Here is a 19,049-nt window from a genome sequence, read left to right as displayed (position 1 = left end):
CGTGAGATGTGCGTCACCTCTGCCCGCAGGTACACCCTTTCCCAACGTGTTGCGCAGCCCCCAACATAATCACGCGGCGCCGTGACACTCCATGTGAGAAACGCGGTGCGAGAGGCGCAGCAACACCCACCACGATCGGCACGCTGGTCGTTCAAAAGCAACCAAGGAGAGGGGCACGCATATATATAGGAGCAATCCAGCGAGAAAGAAAAGATGAGTGGCAGAAGGTAAGGGGGCAGGGGAGAGAGGGGGGGGGGGAAGTAAGATGAGCAAGGAGGGGAGGAGGTGAAGACGAGTCGAAATGACAGAAAAATAAGATGAGAAACCATTGGAAAAATGAGAAAGTGGAGGTGCAGGCGAGTGTGTCACCATACAATTCACACAAATGTGTGTAAGAAAAACGCTCACGTAAACGTACTAGTACACATCAAAACGCACACAAACCCACCAAAATAATAAGATTAGAAGTACACATACATACACACACACACACTTCTCCGGCTTCTACTAAGGTGAATGATCTTCCTAACCTTTTTTCCTTGGCGGTTGGCGGAGAGAAGATGTGTCTGAGGTGGACGTGTTTCCGCCCACGTGCCGGAGCTGGCACATTGCTCGGATCGGCTATCTGTGCGTGCATCCGTGTATGCGCTTGCAAAAGCTTCAGATGAGGAGGGGGGGGAGGGGGCTCCGCGGTATCCTTGAATGAGTCTAGAGCTATCCACTTCCTTTCGAGGAGAGGGGCAAGCATAACTTAACTTCGCCGCTTCCACTGAAGACGTGGTTCTGTCGCCGTTGCGCCAAAGGTCCTCTGGGATGAGACGATGAGACTGGGCAGCGAACCCTCCAGCTGATTGTTCGTCAAGTCCAGCACTTCGAAGCCCGCCAAATGCATCCAGCTAGAAGGAATCCCGCCCGACAACGAGTTATCGTTAAGGTATATCTCGCGAAGCGAAGGGAAGAGCCCCCAAGAATAGGGAAGGGTTCCAAAGAGGTCATTGTAACCTAGATTGAGATACTCCAGCGAACTGAGGGCGCTCCACGCCGGCGGCAGCGTGCCACTCACACCAGTATATGAGAGGTCCAACCTCTCCAGCCGTGTAAGCCCAGACCAGTTTTCAGGAAGCGTGCCGCTGACCTCAACACTCATCTCCGCACCACCAAAGTCAACCACACGTAAAACGACCTCCGACGGATCGCACATCTCACCAATAGAAGGCAAAGATCCCTGCAACTGCATCTCACTGAGATCCATCACAACACCAGCAGGCGCGCAATAAATGCCCGGCCACGAACAAAAATTTGGGCACACCCATAGCGGTATCAGTGCTGGAAAGCTCTCCCGCACTGACATCAAGAACAAGCGAGTATTCTCCACCTCCGACACGCTATAGTAAGGAATCTCGCCATAGCACTCTAAAGAGCTGCTGCTGGACGGTGCAGACGACGAGGACGCCGACGGCGCGGAGCTGCTGCTGCTGGACGGCGCAGAGGACGAAGACGCCGACGGCGCGGAGCTGCTGCTGGACGGCGCAGAGGACGAAGACGCCGATGGCGCGGAGCTGCTGCTGCTGGACGGCGCAGACGACGAGGACGCCGACGGCGCGGAGCTGCTGCTGCTGGACGGCGCAGACGACGAGGACGCCGACGGCGCGGAGCTGCTGCTGCTGGACGGCGCAGAGGACGAAGACGCCGACGGCGCGGAGCTGCTGCTGGACGGCGCAGAGGACGAAGACGCCGATGGCGCGGAGCTGCTGCTGCTGGACGGCGCAGACGACGAGGACGCCGACGGCGCGGAGCTGCTGCTGCTGGACGGCGCAGACGACGAGGACGCCGACGGCGCGGAGCTGCTGCTGGACGGCGCAGAGGACGAAGACGCCGACGGCGCGGAGCTGCTGCTGGACGGCGCAGACGACGAGGACGCCGACGGCGCGGAGCTGCTGCTGGACGGCGCAGACGACGAGGACGCCGACGGCGCGGAGCTGCTGCTGGACGGCGCAGAGGACGAAGACGCCGACGGCGCGGAGCTGCTGCTGGACGGCGCAGAGGACGAAGACGCCGATGGCGCGGTGCTGCTGCTGGACGGCGCAGACGACGAGGACGCCGACGGCGCGGAGCTGCTGCTGCTGGACGGCGCAGACGACGAGGACGCCAACGGCGCGGAGCTGCTGCTGGACGGCGCAGACGACGAGGACGCCGACGGCGCGGAGCTGCTGCTGCTGGACGGCGCAGAGGACGAAGACGCCGATGGCGCGGAGCTGCTGCTGCTGGACGGCGCAGACGACGAGGACGCTGATGGCGCGGAGCTGCTGCTGCTGGACGGCGCAGACGACGAGGACGCCGACGGCGCGGTGCTGCTGCTGGACGGCGCAGACGACGAGGACGCCGACGGCGCGGAGCTGCTGCTGCTGGACGGCGCAGACGACGAGGACGCTGATGGCGCGGAGCTGCTGCTGCTGGACGGCGCAGAGGACGAAGACGCCGACGGCGCGGAGCTGCTGCTGCTGGACGGCGCAGACGACGAGGACGCTGATGGCGCGGAGCTGCTGCTGCTGGACGGCGCAGACGACGAGGACGCCGACGGCGCGGAGCTGCTGCTGCTGGACGGCGCAGACGACGAGGACGCCGACGGCGCGGAGCTGCTGCTGCTGGACGGCGCAGACGACGAAGACGCCGATGGCGCGGAGCTGCTGCTGGACGGCGCAGACGACGAAGACGCCGACGGCGCGGAGCTGCTGCTGGACGGCGCAGACGACGAAGACGCCGACGGCGCGGAGCTGCTGCTGCTGGACGGCGCAGACGACGAAGACGCCGATGGCGCGGAGCTGCTGCTGCTGGACGGCGCAGACGACGAGGACGCCGACGGCGCGGTGCTGCTGCTGGACGGCGCAGACGACGAGGACGCCGATGGCGCGGAGCTGCTGCTGGACGGCGCAGAGGACGAAGACGCCGATGGCGCGGAGCTGCTGCTGCTGGACGGCGCAGACGACGAGGACGCCGACGGCGCGGTGCTGCTGCTGGACGGCGCAGACGACGAGGACGCCGACGGCGCGGAGCTGCTGCTGCTGGACGGCGCAGACGACGAAGACGCCGACGGCGCGGAGCTGCTGCTGCTGGACGGCGCAGACGACGAAGACGCCGACGGCGCGGAGCTGCTGCTGCTGGACGGCGCAGACGACGAGGACGCCGACGGCGCAGAGCTGCTGCTGCTGGACGGCGCAGACGACGAGGACGCCGACGGCGCGGAGCTGCTGCTGCTGGACGGCGCAGACGACGAGGACGCTGACGGCGCGGAGCTGCTGCTGCTGGACGGCGCAGACGACGAGGACGCCAACGGCGCGGAGCTGCTGCTGCTGGACGGCGCAGACGACGAGGACGCCGACGGCGCGGAGCTGCTGCTGGACGGCGCAGAGGACGAAGACGCCGATGGCGCGGAGCTGCTGCTGGACGGCGCAGACGACGAAGACGCCGATGGCGCGGAGCTGCTGCTGGACGGCGCAGACGACGAAGACCCCGATGGCGCGGAGCTGCTGCTGCTGGACGGCGCAGACGACGAGGACGCCGACGGCGCGGAGCTGCTGCTGGACGGCGCAGATGACGAGGACGCCGACGGCGCGGAGCTGGTGCTGCTGGACGGCGCAGACGACGAGGACGCCGACGGCGCGGAGCTGCTGCTGCTGGACGGCGCAGACGACGAGGACGCCGACGGCGCGGAGCTGCTGCTGGACGGCGCAGACGACGAAGACGCCGATGGCGCGGAGCTGCTGCTGCTGGACGGCGCAGACGACGAGGACGCTGACGGCGCGGAGCTGCTGCTGCTGGACGGCGCAGATGACGAGGACGCCGACGGCGCGGAGCTGCTGCTGGACGGCGCAGACGACGAGGACGCCGACGGCGCGGAGCTGCTGCTGCTGGACGGCGCAGACGACGAGGACGCCGATGGCGCGGAGCTGCTGCTGCTGGACGGCGCAGACGACGAAGACGCCGACGGCGCGGAGCTGCTGCTGCTGGACGGCGCAGACGACGAAGACGCCGACAGCGCGGAGCTGCTGCTGCTGGACGGCGCAGACGACGAGGACGCCGACGGCGCGGAGCTGCTGCTGGACGGCGCAGACGACGAGGACGCCGACGGCGCGGAGCTGCTGCTGGACGGCGCAGACAACGAGGACGCCGACGGCGCGGAGCTGCTGCTGGACGGCGCAGACGACGAAGACGCCGACGGCGCGGAGCTGCTGCTGCTGGACGGCGCAGACGACGAAGACGCCGACGGCGCGGAGCTGCTGCTGCTGGACGGCGCAGAGGACGAAGACGCCGATGGCGCGGAGCTGCTGCTGCTGGACGGCGCAGACGACGAGGACGCCGACGGCGCGGAGCTGCTGCTGGACGGCGCAGACGACGAGGACGCCGACGGCGCGGTGCTGCTGCTGCTGGACGGCGCAGAGGACGAAGACGCCGATGGCGCGGAGCTGCTGCTGGACGGCGCAGAGGACGAAGACGCCGATGGCGCGGAGCTGCTGCTGGACGGCGCAGACGACGAGGACGCCGATGGCGCGGAGCTGCTGCTGCTGGACGGCGCAGACGACGAGGACGCCGATGGCGCGGAGCTGCTGCTGGACGGCGCAGACGACGAAGACGCCGACGGCGCGGAGCTGCTGCTGCTGGACGGCGCAGACGACGAAGACGCCGACGGCGCGGAGCTGCTGCTGCTGGACGGCGCAGACGACGAGGACGCCGACGGCGCGGAGCTGCTGCTGCTGGACGGCGCAGAGGACGAAGACGCCGATGGCGCGGAGCTGCTGCTGGACGGCGCAGACGACGAAGACCCCGATGGCGCGGAGCTGCTGCTGGACGGCGCAGACGACGAGGACGCCGACGGCGCGGAGCTGCTGCTGCTGGACGGCGCAGAGGACGAAGACGCCGATGGCGCGGAGCTGCTGCTGCTGGACGGCGCAGAGGACGAAGACGCCGATGGCGCGGAGCTGCTGCTGCTGGACGGCGCAGACGACGAGGACGCTGACGGCGCGGTGCTGCTGCTGCTGGACGGCGCAGACGACGAAGACGCCGACGGCGCGGAGCTGCTGCTGCTGGACGGCGCAGACGACGAGGACGCCGACGGCGCGGAGCTGCTGCTGCTGGACGGCGCAGACGACGAAGACGCCGATGGCGCGGAGCTGCTGCTGCTGGACGGCGCAGACGACGAAGACGCCGACGGCGCGGAGCTGCTGCTGCTGGACGGCGCAGACGACGAGGACGCTGACGGCGCGGAGCTGCTGCTGGACGGCGCAGACGACGAGGACGCTGACGGCGCGGAGCTGCTGCTGGACGGCGCAGACGACGAGGACGCCGACGGCGCGGAGCTGCTGCTGCTGGACGGCGCAGACGACGAGGACGCTGACGGCGCGGAGCTGCTGCTGGACGGCGCAGACGACGAGGACGCTGACGGCGCGGAGCTGCTGCTGCTGGACGGCGCAGACGACGAGGACGCTGACGGCGCGGAGCTGCTGCTGCTGGACGGCGCAGACGACGAGGACGCCGACGGCGCGGAGCTGCTGCTGCTGGACGGCGCAGACGACGAGGACGCCGACGGCGCGGAGCTGCTGCTGCTGGACGGCGCAGACGACGAGGACGCCGACGGCGCGGAGCTGCTGCTGCTGGACGGCGCAGACGACGAGGACGCCGACGGCGCGGAGCTGCTGCTGCTGGACGGCGCAGACGACGAGGACGCCGACGGCGCGGAGCTGCTGCTGGACGGCGCAGACGACGAGGACGCCGACGGCGCGGAGCTGCTGCTGCTGGACGGCGCAGACGACGAGGACGCTGACGGCGCGGAGCTGCTGCTGCTGGACGGCGCAGATGACGAGGACGCCGACGGCGCGGAGCTGCTGCTGCTGGACGGCGCAGACGACGAGGACGCTGACGGCGCGGAGCTGCTGCTGCTGGACGGCGCAGATGACGAGGACGCCGACGGCGCGGAGCTGCTGCTGCTGGACGGCGCAGATGACGAGGACGCCGACGGCGCGGAGCTGCTGCTGCTGGACGGCGCAGACGACGAGGACGCCGACGGCGCGGAGCTGCTGCTGGACGGCGCAGACGACGAGGACGCTGACGGCGCGGAGCTGCTGCTGGACGGCGCAGACGACGAGGACGCCGACGGCGCAGAGCTGCTGCTGGACGGCGCAGACGACGAGGACGCCGACGGCGCGGAGCTGCTGCTGCTGGACGGCGCAGACGACGAGGACGCCGACGGAGCGGAGCTGCTGCTGGACGGCGCAGACGACGAGGACGCCGACGGCGCGGAGCTGCTGCTGCTGGACGGCGCAGACGACGAGGACGCCGACGGCGCGGAGCTGCTGCTGCTGGACGGCGCAGACGACGAAGACGCCGACGGCGCGGAGCTGCTGCTGGACGGCGCAGACGACGAGGACGCCGACGGCGCGGAGCTGCTGCTGCTGGACGGCGCAGACGACGAGGACGCCGACGGCGCGGAGCTGCTGCTGGACGGCGCAGACGACGAAGACGCCGACGGCGCGGAGCTGCTGCTGCTGGACGGCGCAGACGACGAGGACGCCGACGGCGCGGAGCTGCTGCTGCTGGACGGCGCAGACGACGAGGACGCTGAGGGCGCGGAGCTGCTGCTGCTGGACGGCGCAGACGACGAGGACGCCGACGGCGCGGAGCTGCTGCTGCTGGACGGCGCAGACGACGAGGACGCTGACGGCGCGGAGCTGCTGCTGGACGGCGCAGACGACGAAGACGCCGACGGCGCAGAGCTGCTGCTGCTGGACGGCGCAGACGACGAGGACGCCGACGGCGCGGAGCTGCTGCTGCTGGACGGCGCAGACGACGAGGACGCTGACGGCGCGGAGCTGCTGCTGCTGGACGGCGCAGACGACGAGGACGCTGACGGCGCGGAGCTGCTGCTGCTGGACGGCGCAGACGACGAGGACGCCGACGGCGCGGAGCTGCTGCTGGACGGCGCAGACGACGAGGACGCTGACGGCGCGGAGCTGCTGCTGCTGGACGGCGCAGACGACGAAGACGCCGACGGCGCGGAGCTGCTGCTGGACGGCGCAGACGACGAAGACGCCGACGGCGCGGAGCTGCTGCTGCTGGACGGCGCAGACGACGAGGACGCCGACGGCGCGGAGCTGCTGCTGCTGGACGGCGCAGACGACGAGGACGCCGACGGCGCGGAGCTGCTGCTGGACGGCGCAGACGACGAGGACGCCGACGGCGCGGAGCTGCTGCTGGACGGCGCAGACGACGAGGACGCTGACGGCGCGGAGCTGCTGCTGCTGGACGGCGCAGACGACGAGGACGCCGACGGCGCGGAGCTGCTGCTGCTGGACGGCGCAGACGACGAGGACGCTGACGGCGCGGAGCTGCTGCTGCTGGACGGCGCAGACGACGAGGACGCCGACGGCGCGGAGCTGCTGCTGCTGGACGGCGCAGACGACGAGGACGCCGACGGCGCGGAGCTGCTGCTGCTGGACGGCGCAGACGACGAGGACGCTGACGGCGCGGAGCTGCTGCTGCTGGACGGCGCAGACGACGAGGACGCCGACGGCGCGGAGCTGCTGCTGCTGGACGGCGCAGACGACGAGGACGCCGACGGCGCGGAGCTGCTGCTGCTGGACGGCGCAGACGACGAGGACGCCGACGGCGCGGAGCTGCTGCTGCTGGACGGCGCAGACGACGAGGACGCCGACGGCGCGGAGCTGCTGCTGCTGGACGGCGCAGACGACGAGGACGCTGACGGCGCGGAGCTGCTGCTGCTGGACGGCGCAGACGACGAGGACGCCGACGGCGCGGAGCTGCTGCTGGACGGCGCAGACGACGAGGACGCCGACGGCGCGGAGCTGCTGCTGGACGGCGCAGACGACGAGGACGCCGACGGCGCGGAGCTGCTGCTGGACGGCGCAGACGACGAGGACGCCGACGGCGCGGAGCTGCTGCTGGACGGCGCAGACGACGAAGACGCCGACGGCGCAGAGCTGCTGCTGCTGGACGGCGCAGACGACGAAGACGCCGACGGCGCGGAGCTGCTGCTGCTGGACGGCGCAGACGACGAGGACGCCGACGGCGCGGAGCTGCTGCTGGACGGCGCAGACGACGAGGACGCCGACGGCGCGGAGCTGCTGCTGGACGGCGCAGACGACGAGGACGCCGACGGCGCGGAGCTGCTGCTGCTGGACGGCGCAGACGACGAGGACGCCGACGGCGCGGAGCTGCTGCTGCTGGACGGCGCAGACGACGAGGACGCCGACGGCGCGGAGCTGCTGCTGCTGGACGGCGCAGACGACGAAGACGCCGACGGCGCGGAGCTGCTGCTGCTGGACGGCGCAGACGACGAGGACGCCGACGGCGCGGAGCTGCTGCTGGACGGCGCAGACGACGAGGACGCCGACGGCGCGGAGCTGCTGCTGGACGGCGCAGACGACGAGGACGCCGACGGCGCGGAGCTGCTGCTGCTGGACGGCGCAGACGACGAGGACGCCGACGGCGCGGAGCTGCTGCTGGACGGCGCAGACGACGAGGACGCCGACGGCGCGGAGCTGCTGCTGCTGGACGGCGCAGACGACGAGGACGCCGATGGCGCGGAGCTGCTGCTGCTGGACGGCGCAGACGACGAGGACGCCGATGGCGCGGAGCTGCTGCTGCTGGACGGCGCAGACGACGAGGACGCCGACGGCGCGGAGCTGGTGCTGCTGGACGGCGCAGACGACGAGGACGCTGACGGCGCGGAGCTGGTGCTGCTGGACGGCGCAGACGACGAGGACGCCGACGGCGCGGAGCTGCTGCTGCTGGACGGCGCAGACGACGAAGACGCCGACGGCGCGGAGCTGCTGCTGCTGGACGGCGCAGACGACGAGGACGCTGACGGCGCGGAGCTGCTGCTGCTGGACGGCGCAGACGACGAAGACGCCGATGGCGCGGAGCTGGTGCTGCTGGACGGCGCAGACGACGAGGACGCTGACGGCGCGGAGCTGCTGCTGCTGGACGGCGCAGACGACGAGGACGCCGACAGCGCGGTGCTGCTGCTGCTGGACGGCGCAGACGACGAGGACGCCGACGGCGCGGAGCTGCTGCTGCTGGACGGCGCAGACGACGAGGACGCCGACGGCGCGGTGCTGCTGCTGGACGGCGCAGACGACGAGGACGCCGACGGCGCGGAGCTGCTGCTGCTGGACGGCGCAGACGACGAGGACGCCAACGGCGCGGAGCTGCTGCTGCTGGACGGCGCAGACGACGAGGACGCCGACGGCGCGGAGCTGCTGCTGGACGGCGCAGAGGACGAGGACGCCGATGGCGCGGAGCTGCTGCTGGACGGCGCAGACGACGAAGACGCCGACGGCGCGGAGCTGCTGCTGGACGGCGCAGAGGACGAAGACGCCGATGGCGCGGAGCTGCTGCTGGACGGCGCAGAGGACGAAGACGCCGATGGCGCGGAGCTGCTGCTGGACGGCGCAGACGACGAAGACGCCGACGGCGCGGAGCTGCTGCTGGACGGCGCAGACGACGAGGACGCCGACGGCGCGGAGCTGCTGCTGCTGGACGGCGCAGACGACGAGGACGCCGACGGCGCGGAGCTGCTGCTGCTGGACGGCGCAGACGACGAGGACGCTGACGGCGCGGAGCTGCTGCTGCTGGACGGCGCAGACGACGAGGACGCCGACGGCGCGGAGCTGCTGCTGCTGGACGGCGCAGACGACGAGGACGCCGACGGCGCGGAGCTGCTGCTGCTGGACGGCGCAGACGACGAAGACGCTGACGGCGCGGAGCTGCTGCTGGACGGCGCAGACGACGAGGACGCCGACGGCGCGGAGCTGCTGCTGCTGGACGGCGCAGACGACGAGGACGCCGACGGCGCAGAGCTGCTGCTGCTGGACGGCGCAGACGACGAAGACGCCGACGGCGCGGAGCTGCTGCTGCTGGACGGCGCAGACGACGAAGACGCCGATGGCGCGGAGCTGCTGCTGCTGGACGGCGCAGACGACGAGGACGCCGATGGCGCGGAGCTGCTGCTGCTGGACGGCGCAGACGACGAAGACGCCGACGGCGCGGAGCTGCTGCTGCTGGACGGCGCAGACGACGAAGACGCCGACGGCGCGGAGCTGCTGCTGCTGGACGGCGCAGACGACGAAGACGCCGATGGCGCGGAGCTGCTGCTGCTGGACGGCGCAGACGACGAGGACGCTGACGGCGCGGAGCTGCTGCTGGACGGCGCAGATGACGAGGACGCCGACGGCGCGGAGCTGCTGCTGCTGGACGGCGCAGATGACGAGGACGCCAACGGCGCGGAGCTGCTGCTGCTGGACGGCGCAGACGACGAGGACGCTGACGGCGCGGTGCTGCTGCTGCTGGACGGCGCAGATGACGAGGACGCCAACGGCGCGGAGCTGCTGCTGCTGGACGGCGCAGACGACGAAGACGCCGACGGCGCGGTGCTGCTGCTGCTGGACGGCGCAGAGGACGAGGACGCCGACGGCGCGGTGCTGCTGCTGCTGGACGGCGCAGACGACGAGGACGCCGACGGCGCGGAGCTGCTGCTGCTGGACGGCGCAGACGACGAAGACGCCGACGGCGCGGAGCTGCTGCTGCTGGACGGCGCAGAGGACGAAGACGCCGATGGCGCGGAGCTGCTGCTGGACGGCGCAGAGGACGAAGACGCCGACGGCGCGGAGCTGCTGCTGCTGGACGGCGCAGACGACGAAGACGCCGACGGCGCGGAGCTGCTGCTGGACGGCGCAGACGACGAGGACGCTGACGGCGCGGAGCTGCTGCTGGACGGCGCAGACGACGAGGACGCTGACGGCGCGGAGCTGCTGCTGGACGGCGCAGACGACGAGGACGCCGACGGCGCGGTGCTGCTGCTGCTGGACGGCGCAGACGACGAAGACGCCGATGGCGCGGAGCTGCTGCTGCTGGACGGCGCAGACGACGAGGACGCCGACGGCGCGGAGCTGCTGCTGCTGGACGGCGCAGACGACGAAGACGCCGACGGCGCGGAGCTGCTGCTGCTGGACGGCGCAGACGACGAGGACGCCGACGGCGCGGAGCTGCTGCTGGACGGCGCAGACGACGAGGACGCCGACGGCGCGGAGCTGCTGCTGCTGGACGGCGCAGACGACGAGGACGCCGACGGCGCGGAGCTGCTGCTGCTGGACGGCGCAGACGACGAGGACGCCGACGGCGCGGAGCTGCTGCTGCTGGACGGCGCAGATGACGAGGACGCCGACGGCGCGGAGCTGCTGCTGCTGGACGGCGCAGACGACGAAGACGCCGACGGCGCGGAGCTGCTGCTGCTGGACGGCGCAGACGACGAGGACGCCGACGGCGCGGAGCTGCTGCTGCTGGACGGCGCAGACGACGAGGACGCTGACGGCGCGGAGCTGCTGCTGCTGGACGGCGCAGACGACGAGGACGCTGACGGCGCGGAGCTGCTGCTGGACGGCGCAGACGACGAAGACGCCGATGGCGCGGAGCTGCTGCTGGACGGCGCAGACGACGAGGACGCCGACGGCGCGGAGCTGCTGCTGCTGGACGGCGCAGACGACGAGGACGCTGACGGCGCGGAGCTGCTGCTGCTGGACGGCGCAGACGACGAGGACGCTGACGGCGCGGAGCTGCTGCTGGACGGCGCAGACGACGAAGACGCCGACGGCGCGGAGCTGCTGCTGGACGGCGCAGACGACGAGGACGCCGACGGCGCGGAGCTGCTGCTGCTGGACGGCGCAGACGACGAGGACGCTGACGGCGCGGAGCTGCTGCTGCTGGACGGCGCAGACGACGAGGACGCTGACGGCGCGGAGCTGCTGCTGGACGGCGCAGACGACGAAGACGCCGACGGCGCGGAGCTGCTGCTGGACGGCGCAGACGACGAGGACGCCGACGGCGCGGAGCTGCTGCTGCTGGACGGCGCAGACGACGAAGACGCCGATGGCGCGGAGCTGCTGCTGCTGGACGGCGCAGAGGACGAAGACGCCGATGGCGCGGAGCTGCTGCTGGACGGCGCAGAGGACGAAGACGCCGATGGCGCGGAGCTGCTGCTGCTGGACGGCGCAGACGACGAAGACGCCGATGGCGCGGAGCTGCTGCTGCTGGACGGCGCAGACGACGAGGACGCCGACGGCGCGGAGCTGCTGCTGCTGGACGGCGCAGACGACGAGGACGCCGATGGCGCGGTGCTGCTGCTGCTGGACGGCGCAGAGGACGAAGACGCCGATGGCGCGGAGCTGCTGCTGGACGGCGCAGACGACGAAGACGCCGACGGCGCGGAGCTGCTGCTGGACGGCGCAGACGACGAAGACGCCGACGGCGCGGAGCTGCTGCTGCTGGACGGCGCAGACGACGAAGACGCCGATGGCGCGGAGCTGCTGCTGGACGGCGCAGACGACGAAGACGCCGATGGCGCGGAGCTGCTGCTGCTGGACGGCGCAGACGACGAGGACGCCGATGGCGCGGAGCTGCTGCTGGACGGCGCAGAGGACGAAGACGCCGACGGCGCGGAGCTGCTGCTGGACGGCGCAGAGGACGAAGACGCCGATGGCGCGGAGCTGCTGCTGGACGGCGCAGAGGACGAGGACGCCGATGGCGCGGAGCTGCTGCTGGACGGCGCAGAGGACGAAGACGCCGATGGCGCGGTGCTGCTGCTGGACGGCGCAGACGACGAGGACGCCGACGGCGCGGAGCTGCTGCTGCTGGACGGCGCAGACGACGAAGACGCCGATGGCGCGGAGCTGCTGCTGGACGGCGCAGACGACGAAGACGCCGATGGCGCGGAGCTGCTGCTGGACGGCGCAGACGACGAAGAGGCCGATGGCGCGGAGCTGCTGCTGCTGGACGGCGCAGACGACGAGGACGCTGACGGCGCGGAGCTGCTGCTGGACGGCGCAGACGACGAAGACGCCGACGGCGCAGAGCTGCTGCTGCTGGACGGCGCAGACGACGAGGACGCCGACGGCGCGGAGCTGCTGCTGCTGGACGGCGCAGACGACGAGGACGCTGACGGCGCGGAGCTGCTGCTGCTGGACGGCGCAGACGACGAGGACGCCGACGGCGCGGAGCTGCTGCTGCTGGACGGCGCAGACGACGAGGACGCCGACGGCGCGGAGCTGCTGCTGCTGGACGGCGCAGACGACGAAGACGCCGACGGCGCGGTGCTGCTGCTGCTGGACGGCGCAGACGACGAAGACGCCGACGGCGCGGAGCTGCTGCTGCTGGACGGCGCAGACGACGAGGACGCTGACGGCGCGGAGCTGCTGCTGCTGGACGGCGCAGACGACGAGGACGCTGACGGCGCGGAGCTGCTGCTGGACGGCGCAGACGACGAGGACGCCAACGGCGCGGTGCTGCTGCTGCTGGACGGCGCAGACGACGAGGACGCTGACGGCGCGGAGCTGCTGCTGGACGGCGCAGACGACGAAGACGCCGATGGCGCGGAGCTGCTGCTGGACGGCGCAGACGACGAGGACGCTGACGGCGCGGAGCTGCTGCTGGACGGCGCAGAGGACGAAGACGCCGACGGCGCGGAGCTGCTGCTGCTGGACGGCGCAGACGACGAGGACGCTGATGGCGCGGAGCTGCTGCTGCTGGACGGCGCAGACGACGAGGACACCGACGGCGCGGAGCTGCTGCTGCTGGACGGCGCAGACGACGAGGACGCCGACGGCGCAGAGCTGCTGCTGCTGGACGGCGCAGACGACGAAGACGCTGACGGCGCGGAGCTGCTGCTGGACGGCGCAGACGACGAGGACGCCGACGGCGCGGAGCTGCTGCTGGACGGCGCAGACGACGAGGACGCCGACGGCGCGGAGCTGCTGCTGCTGGACGGCGCAGACGACGAGGACGCCGACGGCGCGGAGCTGCTGCTGCTGGACGGCGCAGACGACGAGGACGCCGATGGCGCGGAGCTGCTGCTGCTGGACGGCGCAGACGACGAAGACGCCGACGGCGCGGAGCTGCTGCTGGACGGCGCAGACGACGAGGACGCCGACGGCGCGGAGCTGCTGCTGGACGGCGCAGACGACGAGGACGCCGACGGCGCGGAGCTGCTGCTGCTGGACGGCGCAGACGACGAGGACGCTGACGGCGCGGAGCTGCTGCTGCTGGACGGCGCAGACGACGAGGACGCCGATGGCGCGGAGCTGCTGCTGCTGGACGGCGCAGACGACGAGGACGCTGACGGCGCGGAGCTGCTGCTGGACGGCGCAGACGACGAGGACGCCGACGGCGCGGAGCTGCTGCTGGACGGCGCAGACGACGAGGACGCCGACGGCGCGGAGCTGCTGCTGCTGGACGGCGCAGACGACGAGGACGCCGACGGCGCGGAGCTGCTGCTGCTGGACGGCGCAGACGACGAGGACGCCGACGGCGCGGAGCTGCTGCTGGACGGCGCAGACGACGAAGACGCCGACGGCGCAGAGCTGCTGCTGCTGGACGGCGCAGACGACGAGGACGCCGACGGCGCGGAGCTGCTGCTGCTGGACGGCGCAGACGACGAAGACGCCGACGGCGCGGAGCTGCTGCTGGACGGCGCAGACGACGAAGACGCCGACGGCGCAGAGCTGCTGCTGGACGGCGCAGACGACGAGGACGCCGACGGCGCGGAGCTGCTGCTGGACGGCGCAGACGACGAAGACGCCGACGGCGCGGAGCTGCTGCTGCTGGACGGCGCAGACGACGAGGACGCTGACGGCGCGGAGCTGCTGCTGCTGGACGGCGCAGACGACGAGGACGCCGACGGCGCAGAGCTGCTGCTGCTGGACGGCGCAGACGACGAGGACGCCGACGGCGCGGAGCTGCTGCTGGACGGCGCAGACGACGAAGACGCCGACGGCGCGGAGCTGCTGCTGGACGGCGCAGAGGACGAAGACGCCGATGGCGCGGAGCTGCTGCTGGACGGCGCAGAGGACGAAGACGCCGATGGCGCGGAGCTGCTGCTGGACGGCGCAGAGGACGAAGACGCCGATGGCGCGGAGCTGCTGCTGGACGGCGCAGAGGACGAAGACGCCGATGGCGCGGAGCTGCTGCTGGACGGCGCAGACGACGAAGACGCCGACGACGCGGAGCTGCTGCTGCTGGACGGCGCAGACGACGAAGACGCCGACGGCGCGGAGCTGCTGCTGGACGGCGCAGACGACGAAGACGCCGATGGCGCGGAGCTGCTGCTGCTGGACGGCGCAGACGACGAGGACGCTGACGGCGCGGAGCTGCTGCTGGACGGCGCAGACGACGAAGACGCCGATGGCGCGGAGCTGCTGCTGGACGGCGCAGACGACGAGGACGCTGACGGCGCGGAGCTGCTGCTGCTGGACGGCGCAGAGGACGAAGACGCTGATGGCGCGGAGCTGCTGCTGCTGGACGGCGCAGACGACGAGGACGCCGACGGCGCGGAGCTGCTGCTGCTGGACGGCGCAGACGACGAGGACGCTGACGGCGCGGAGCTGCTGCTGCTGGACGGCGCAGACGACGAGGACGCCAACGGCGCGGAGCTGCTGCTGCTGGACGGCGCAGACGACGAGGACGCCGACGGCGCGGAGCTGCTGCTGGACGGCGCAGACGACGAGGACCCCGACGGCGCGGAGCTGCTGCTGCTGGACGGCGCAGAGGACGAAGACGCCGATGGCGCGGAGCTGCTGCTGGACGGCGCAGACGACGAGGACGCCGATGGCGCGGAGCTGCTGCTGCTGGACGGCGCAGACGACGAAGACGCCGATGGCGCGGAGCTGCTGCTGCTGGACGGCGCAGACGACGAGGACGCTGACGGCGCGGAGCTGCTGCTGCTGGACGGCGCAGACGACGAGGACGCCGACGGCGCGGAGCTGCTGCTGCTGGACGGCGCAGACGACGACGACGCCGACGGCGCGGAGCTGCTGCTGCTGGACGGCGCAGACGACGAGGACGCTGACGGCGCGGAGCTGCTGCTGCTGGAAGGCGCAGACGACGAGGACGCCGACGGCGCGGTGCTGCTGCTGGACGGCGCAGACGACGAGGACGCCGACGGCGCGGTGCTGCTGCTGCTGGACGGCGCAGACGACGAAGACGCCGACGGCGCGGAGCTGCTGCTGCTGGACGGCGCAGACGACGAGGACGCCGACGGCGCGGAGCTGCTGCTGGACGGCGCAGACGACGAGGACGCCGACGGCGCGGAGCTGCTGCTGCTGGACGGCGCAGACGACGAGGACGCTGACGGCGCGGAGCTGCTGCTGCTGGACGGCGCAGACGACGAAGACGCCGACGGCGCGGAGCTGCTGCTGGACGGCGCAGACGACGAGGACGCCGACGGCGCGGAGCTGCTGCTGGACGGCGCAGACGACGAAGACGCCGACGGCGCAGAGCTACTGCTGCTGGACGGCGCAGACGACGAGGACGCCGACGGCGCGGAGCTGCTGCTGGACGGCGCAGACGACGAGGACGCCGACGGCGCGGAGCTGCTGCTGCTGGACGGCGCAGACGACGAGGACGCTGACGGCGCGGAGCTGCTGCTGCTGGACGGCGCAGACGACGAGGACGCCGACGGCGCGGAGCTGCTGCTGCTGGACGGCGCAGACGACGAAGACGCCGACGGCGCGGAGCTGCTGCTGGACGGCGCAGACGACGAGGACGCCGACGGCGCGGAGCTGCTGCTGGACGGCGCAGACGACGAGGACGCCGACGGCGCGGAGCTGCTGCTGGACGGCGCAGACGACGAGGACGCCGACGGCGCGGAGCTGCTGCTGCTGGACGGCGCAGACGACGAGGACGCTGACGGCGCGGAGCTGCTGCTGCTGGACGGCGCAGACGACGAGGACGCCGACGGCGCGGAGCTGCTGCTGCTGGACGGCGCAGACGACGAGGACGCCGACGGCGCGGAGCTGCTGCTGGACGGCGCAGACGACGATGACGCCGACGGCGCGGAGCTGCTGCTGGACGGCGCAGACGACGAGGACGCCGACGGCGCGGAGCTGCTGCTGGACGGCGCAGACGACGAAGACGCCGACGGCGCAGAGCTGCTGCTGCTGGACGGCGCAGACGACGAGGACGCTGACGGCGCGGAGCTGCTGCTGCTGGACGGCGCAGACGACGAAGACGCCGACGGCGCAGAGCTACTGCTGCTGGACGGCGCAGACGACGAGGACGCCGACGGCGCGGAGCTGCTGCTGGACGGCGCAGACGACGAAGACGCTGACGGCGCGGAGCTGCTGCTGGACGGCGCAGACGACGAGGACGCCGACGGCGCGGAGCTGCTGCTGGACGGCGCAGACGACGAGGACGCTGACGGCGCGGAGCTGCTGCTGCTGGACGGCGCAGACGACGAGGACGCCGACGGCGCGGAGCTGCTGCTGCTGGACGGCGCAGAGGACGAAGACGCCGATGGCGCGGAGCTGCTGCTGCTGGACGGCGCAGACGACGAGGACGCTGACGGCGCGGAGCTGCTGCTGGACGGCGCAGACGACGAAGACGCCGACGGCGCGGAGCTGCTGCTGCTGGACGGCGCAGACGACGAAGACGCCGATGGCGCGGAGCTGCTGCTGGACGGCGCAGACGACGAGGACGCCAACGGCGCGGAGCTGCTGCTGGACGGCGCAGACGACGAAGACGCTGACGGCGCGGAGCTGCTGCTGCTAGACGGCGCAGACGACGAAGACGCCGACGGCGCGGAGCTGCTGCTGCTGGACGGCGCAGACGACGAAGAAGGTGAAGACGTTTCCCTGCAGCTGTTGATGATGTTACAGTCGGTGGCCATTACTGGTGGATCAGCGTTGGCTGACATTGTGAGGCCATTCGTTGCGATCCATCTCGATGGAAGGCATCCGCAGAAGTTGTTCACATGCATTTGGGCATTTCGGATTTTTGTCCATTGACTGTAGGACTCGGGAATGGAGGCGATTAGTTGGTTGTTGTTTATGCGGAAGTCTTCCATGTTACTGAGTCTTCCCCAGGACGTTGGAAGGGTTCCTTGGAGAATGTTGTTCTGCAGGTTCAAAGTGTGCAGATTCTCCAGGCTACACCAGGACGGTGGAGGTGATCCATCAATGGTATTCCGGCCTAATCTTAATTCCTCTAAGGAAGACATGCTGCTCCATGATTCTGGAAGAGTGCCAGAAAGCATTGCCTCGGTAATGCGGAGCACTTTCAAGTTGTTTAACCTGGACCAGCTACTCGGGAGCTGCCCGGTAATCATTGTGGAGCTGGCGTCAAAGTATTCAAGACTTGACATGCCGCTCCACTCCGGTGGGAGACTGCCGAATATTAGTGTCCCGGGAACGGCCATGTACTGCATGGACACCAGTGCGCCCCAACTCGCGGGAAACGCATAGCCCAAGTCTACGACGTCGCTCATATCCACCTTGTTGACAACAACATCGTTTGCATCAACGCCAGCTGGAATATCTGGTAGAGAGCCGGCAAGATCGGCGCCCGCCATCTCCAAAGCAACACCAGAGCTCCTGCACCGCACATACCGCCAAGCGCAGAAGTTCGGGCACACCCAGATATCCCTCAGCACCGGAATCGTAACCTTGAAGGCCTCCAGAAATTTCCGCGTACTCCTTCGTTGTCCGGCGCCGTAAAACGGCACAGATGCGTAACAGTCGTCACTACTACCACTAGACGGCACAGACGACGAGGACGCTGACGGCGCGGAGCTGCTGCTGGACGGCGCAGACGACGAGGACGCCGACGGCGCGGAGCTGCTGCTGCTGGACGGCGCAGACGACGAGGACGCCGATGGCGCGGAGCTGCTGCTGCTGGACGGCGCAGACGACGAGGACGCCGATGGCGCGGAGCTGCTGCTGCTGGACGGCGCAGACGACGAAGACGCCGATGGCGCGGAGCTGCTGCTGCTGGACGGCGCAGACGACGAAGACGCCGACGGCGCGGAGCTGCTGCTGCTGGACGGCGCAGACGACGAAGACGCCGATGGCGCGGAGCTGCTGCTGCTGGACGGCGCAGACGACGAGGACGCCGATGGCGCGGAGCTGCTGCCGGACGGCGCAGACGACGAGGACGCCGACGGCGCGGAGCTGCTGCTGGACGGCGCAGACGACGAAGACGCCGACGGCGCAGAG

General features: G+C 70.8%; 1 protein-coding gene across 1 annotated transcript in view; it reads right to left on the bottom strand.

Annotated features, from left to right (window-relative positions):
• Positions 1–751: 751 nt before the first annotated feature.
• The window catches only part of LMJF_35_0540 (proteophosphoglycan 5), a gene marked incomplete at both ends in the record, with an annotated part of 52,179 nt that continues 33,881 nt past the window's right edge, over positions 752–19,049 (bottom strand). The window contains one exon of the mRNA XM_003722401.1: positions 752–19,049. This exon is cut by the window's right edge and continues 33,881 nt beyond it. Coding sequence (XP_003722449.1) covers positions 752–19,049 — 18,298 coding nt within the window.

Source organism: Leishmania major, chromosome 35, assembly GCF_000002725.2.
Source record: "Leishmania major strain Friedlin complete genome, chromosome 35".
Lineage (NCBI taxonomy): Eukaryota > Euglenozoa > Kinetoplastea > Trypanosomatida > Trypanosomatidae > Leishmania > Leishmania major.
The sequence above is the reverse complement of the archived record's forward strand: the minus strand, read 5'-3'. Positions and strand labels throughout refer to the sequence as shown.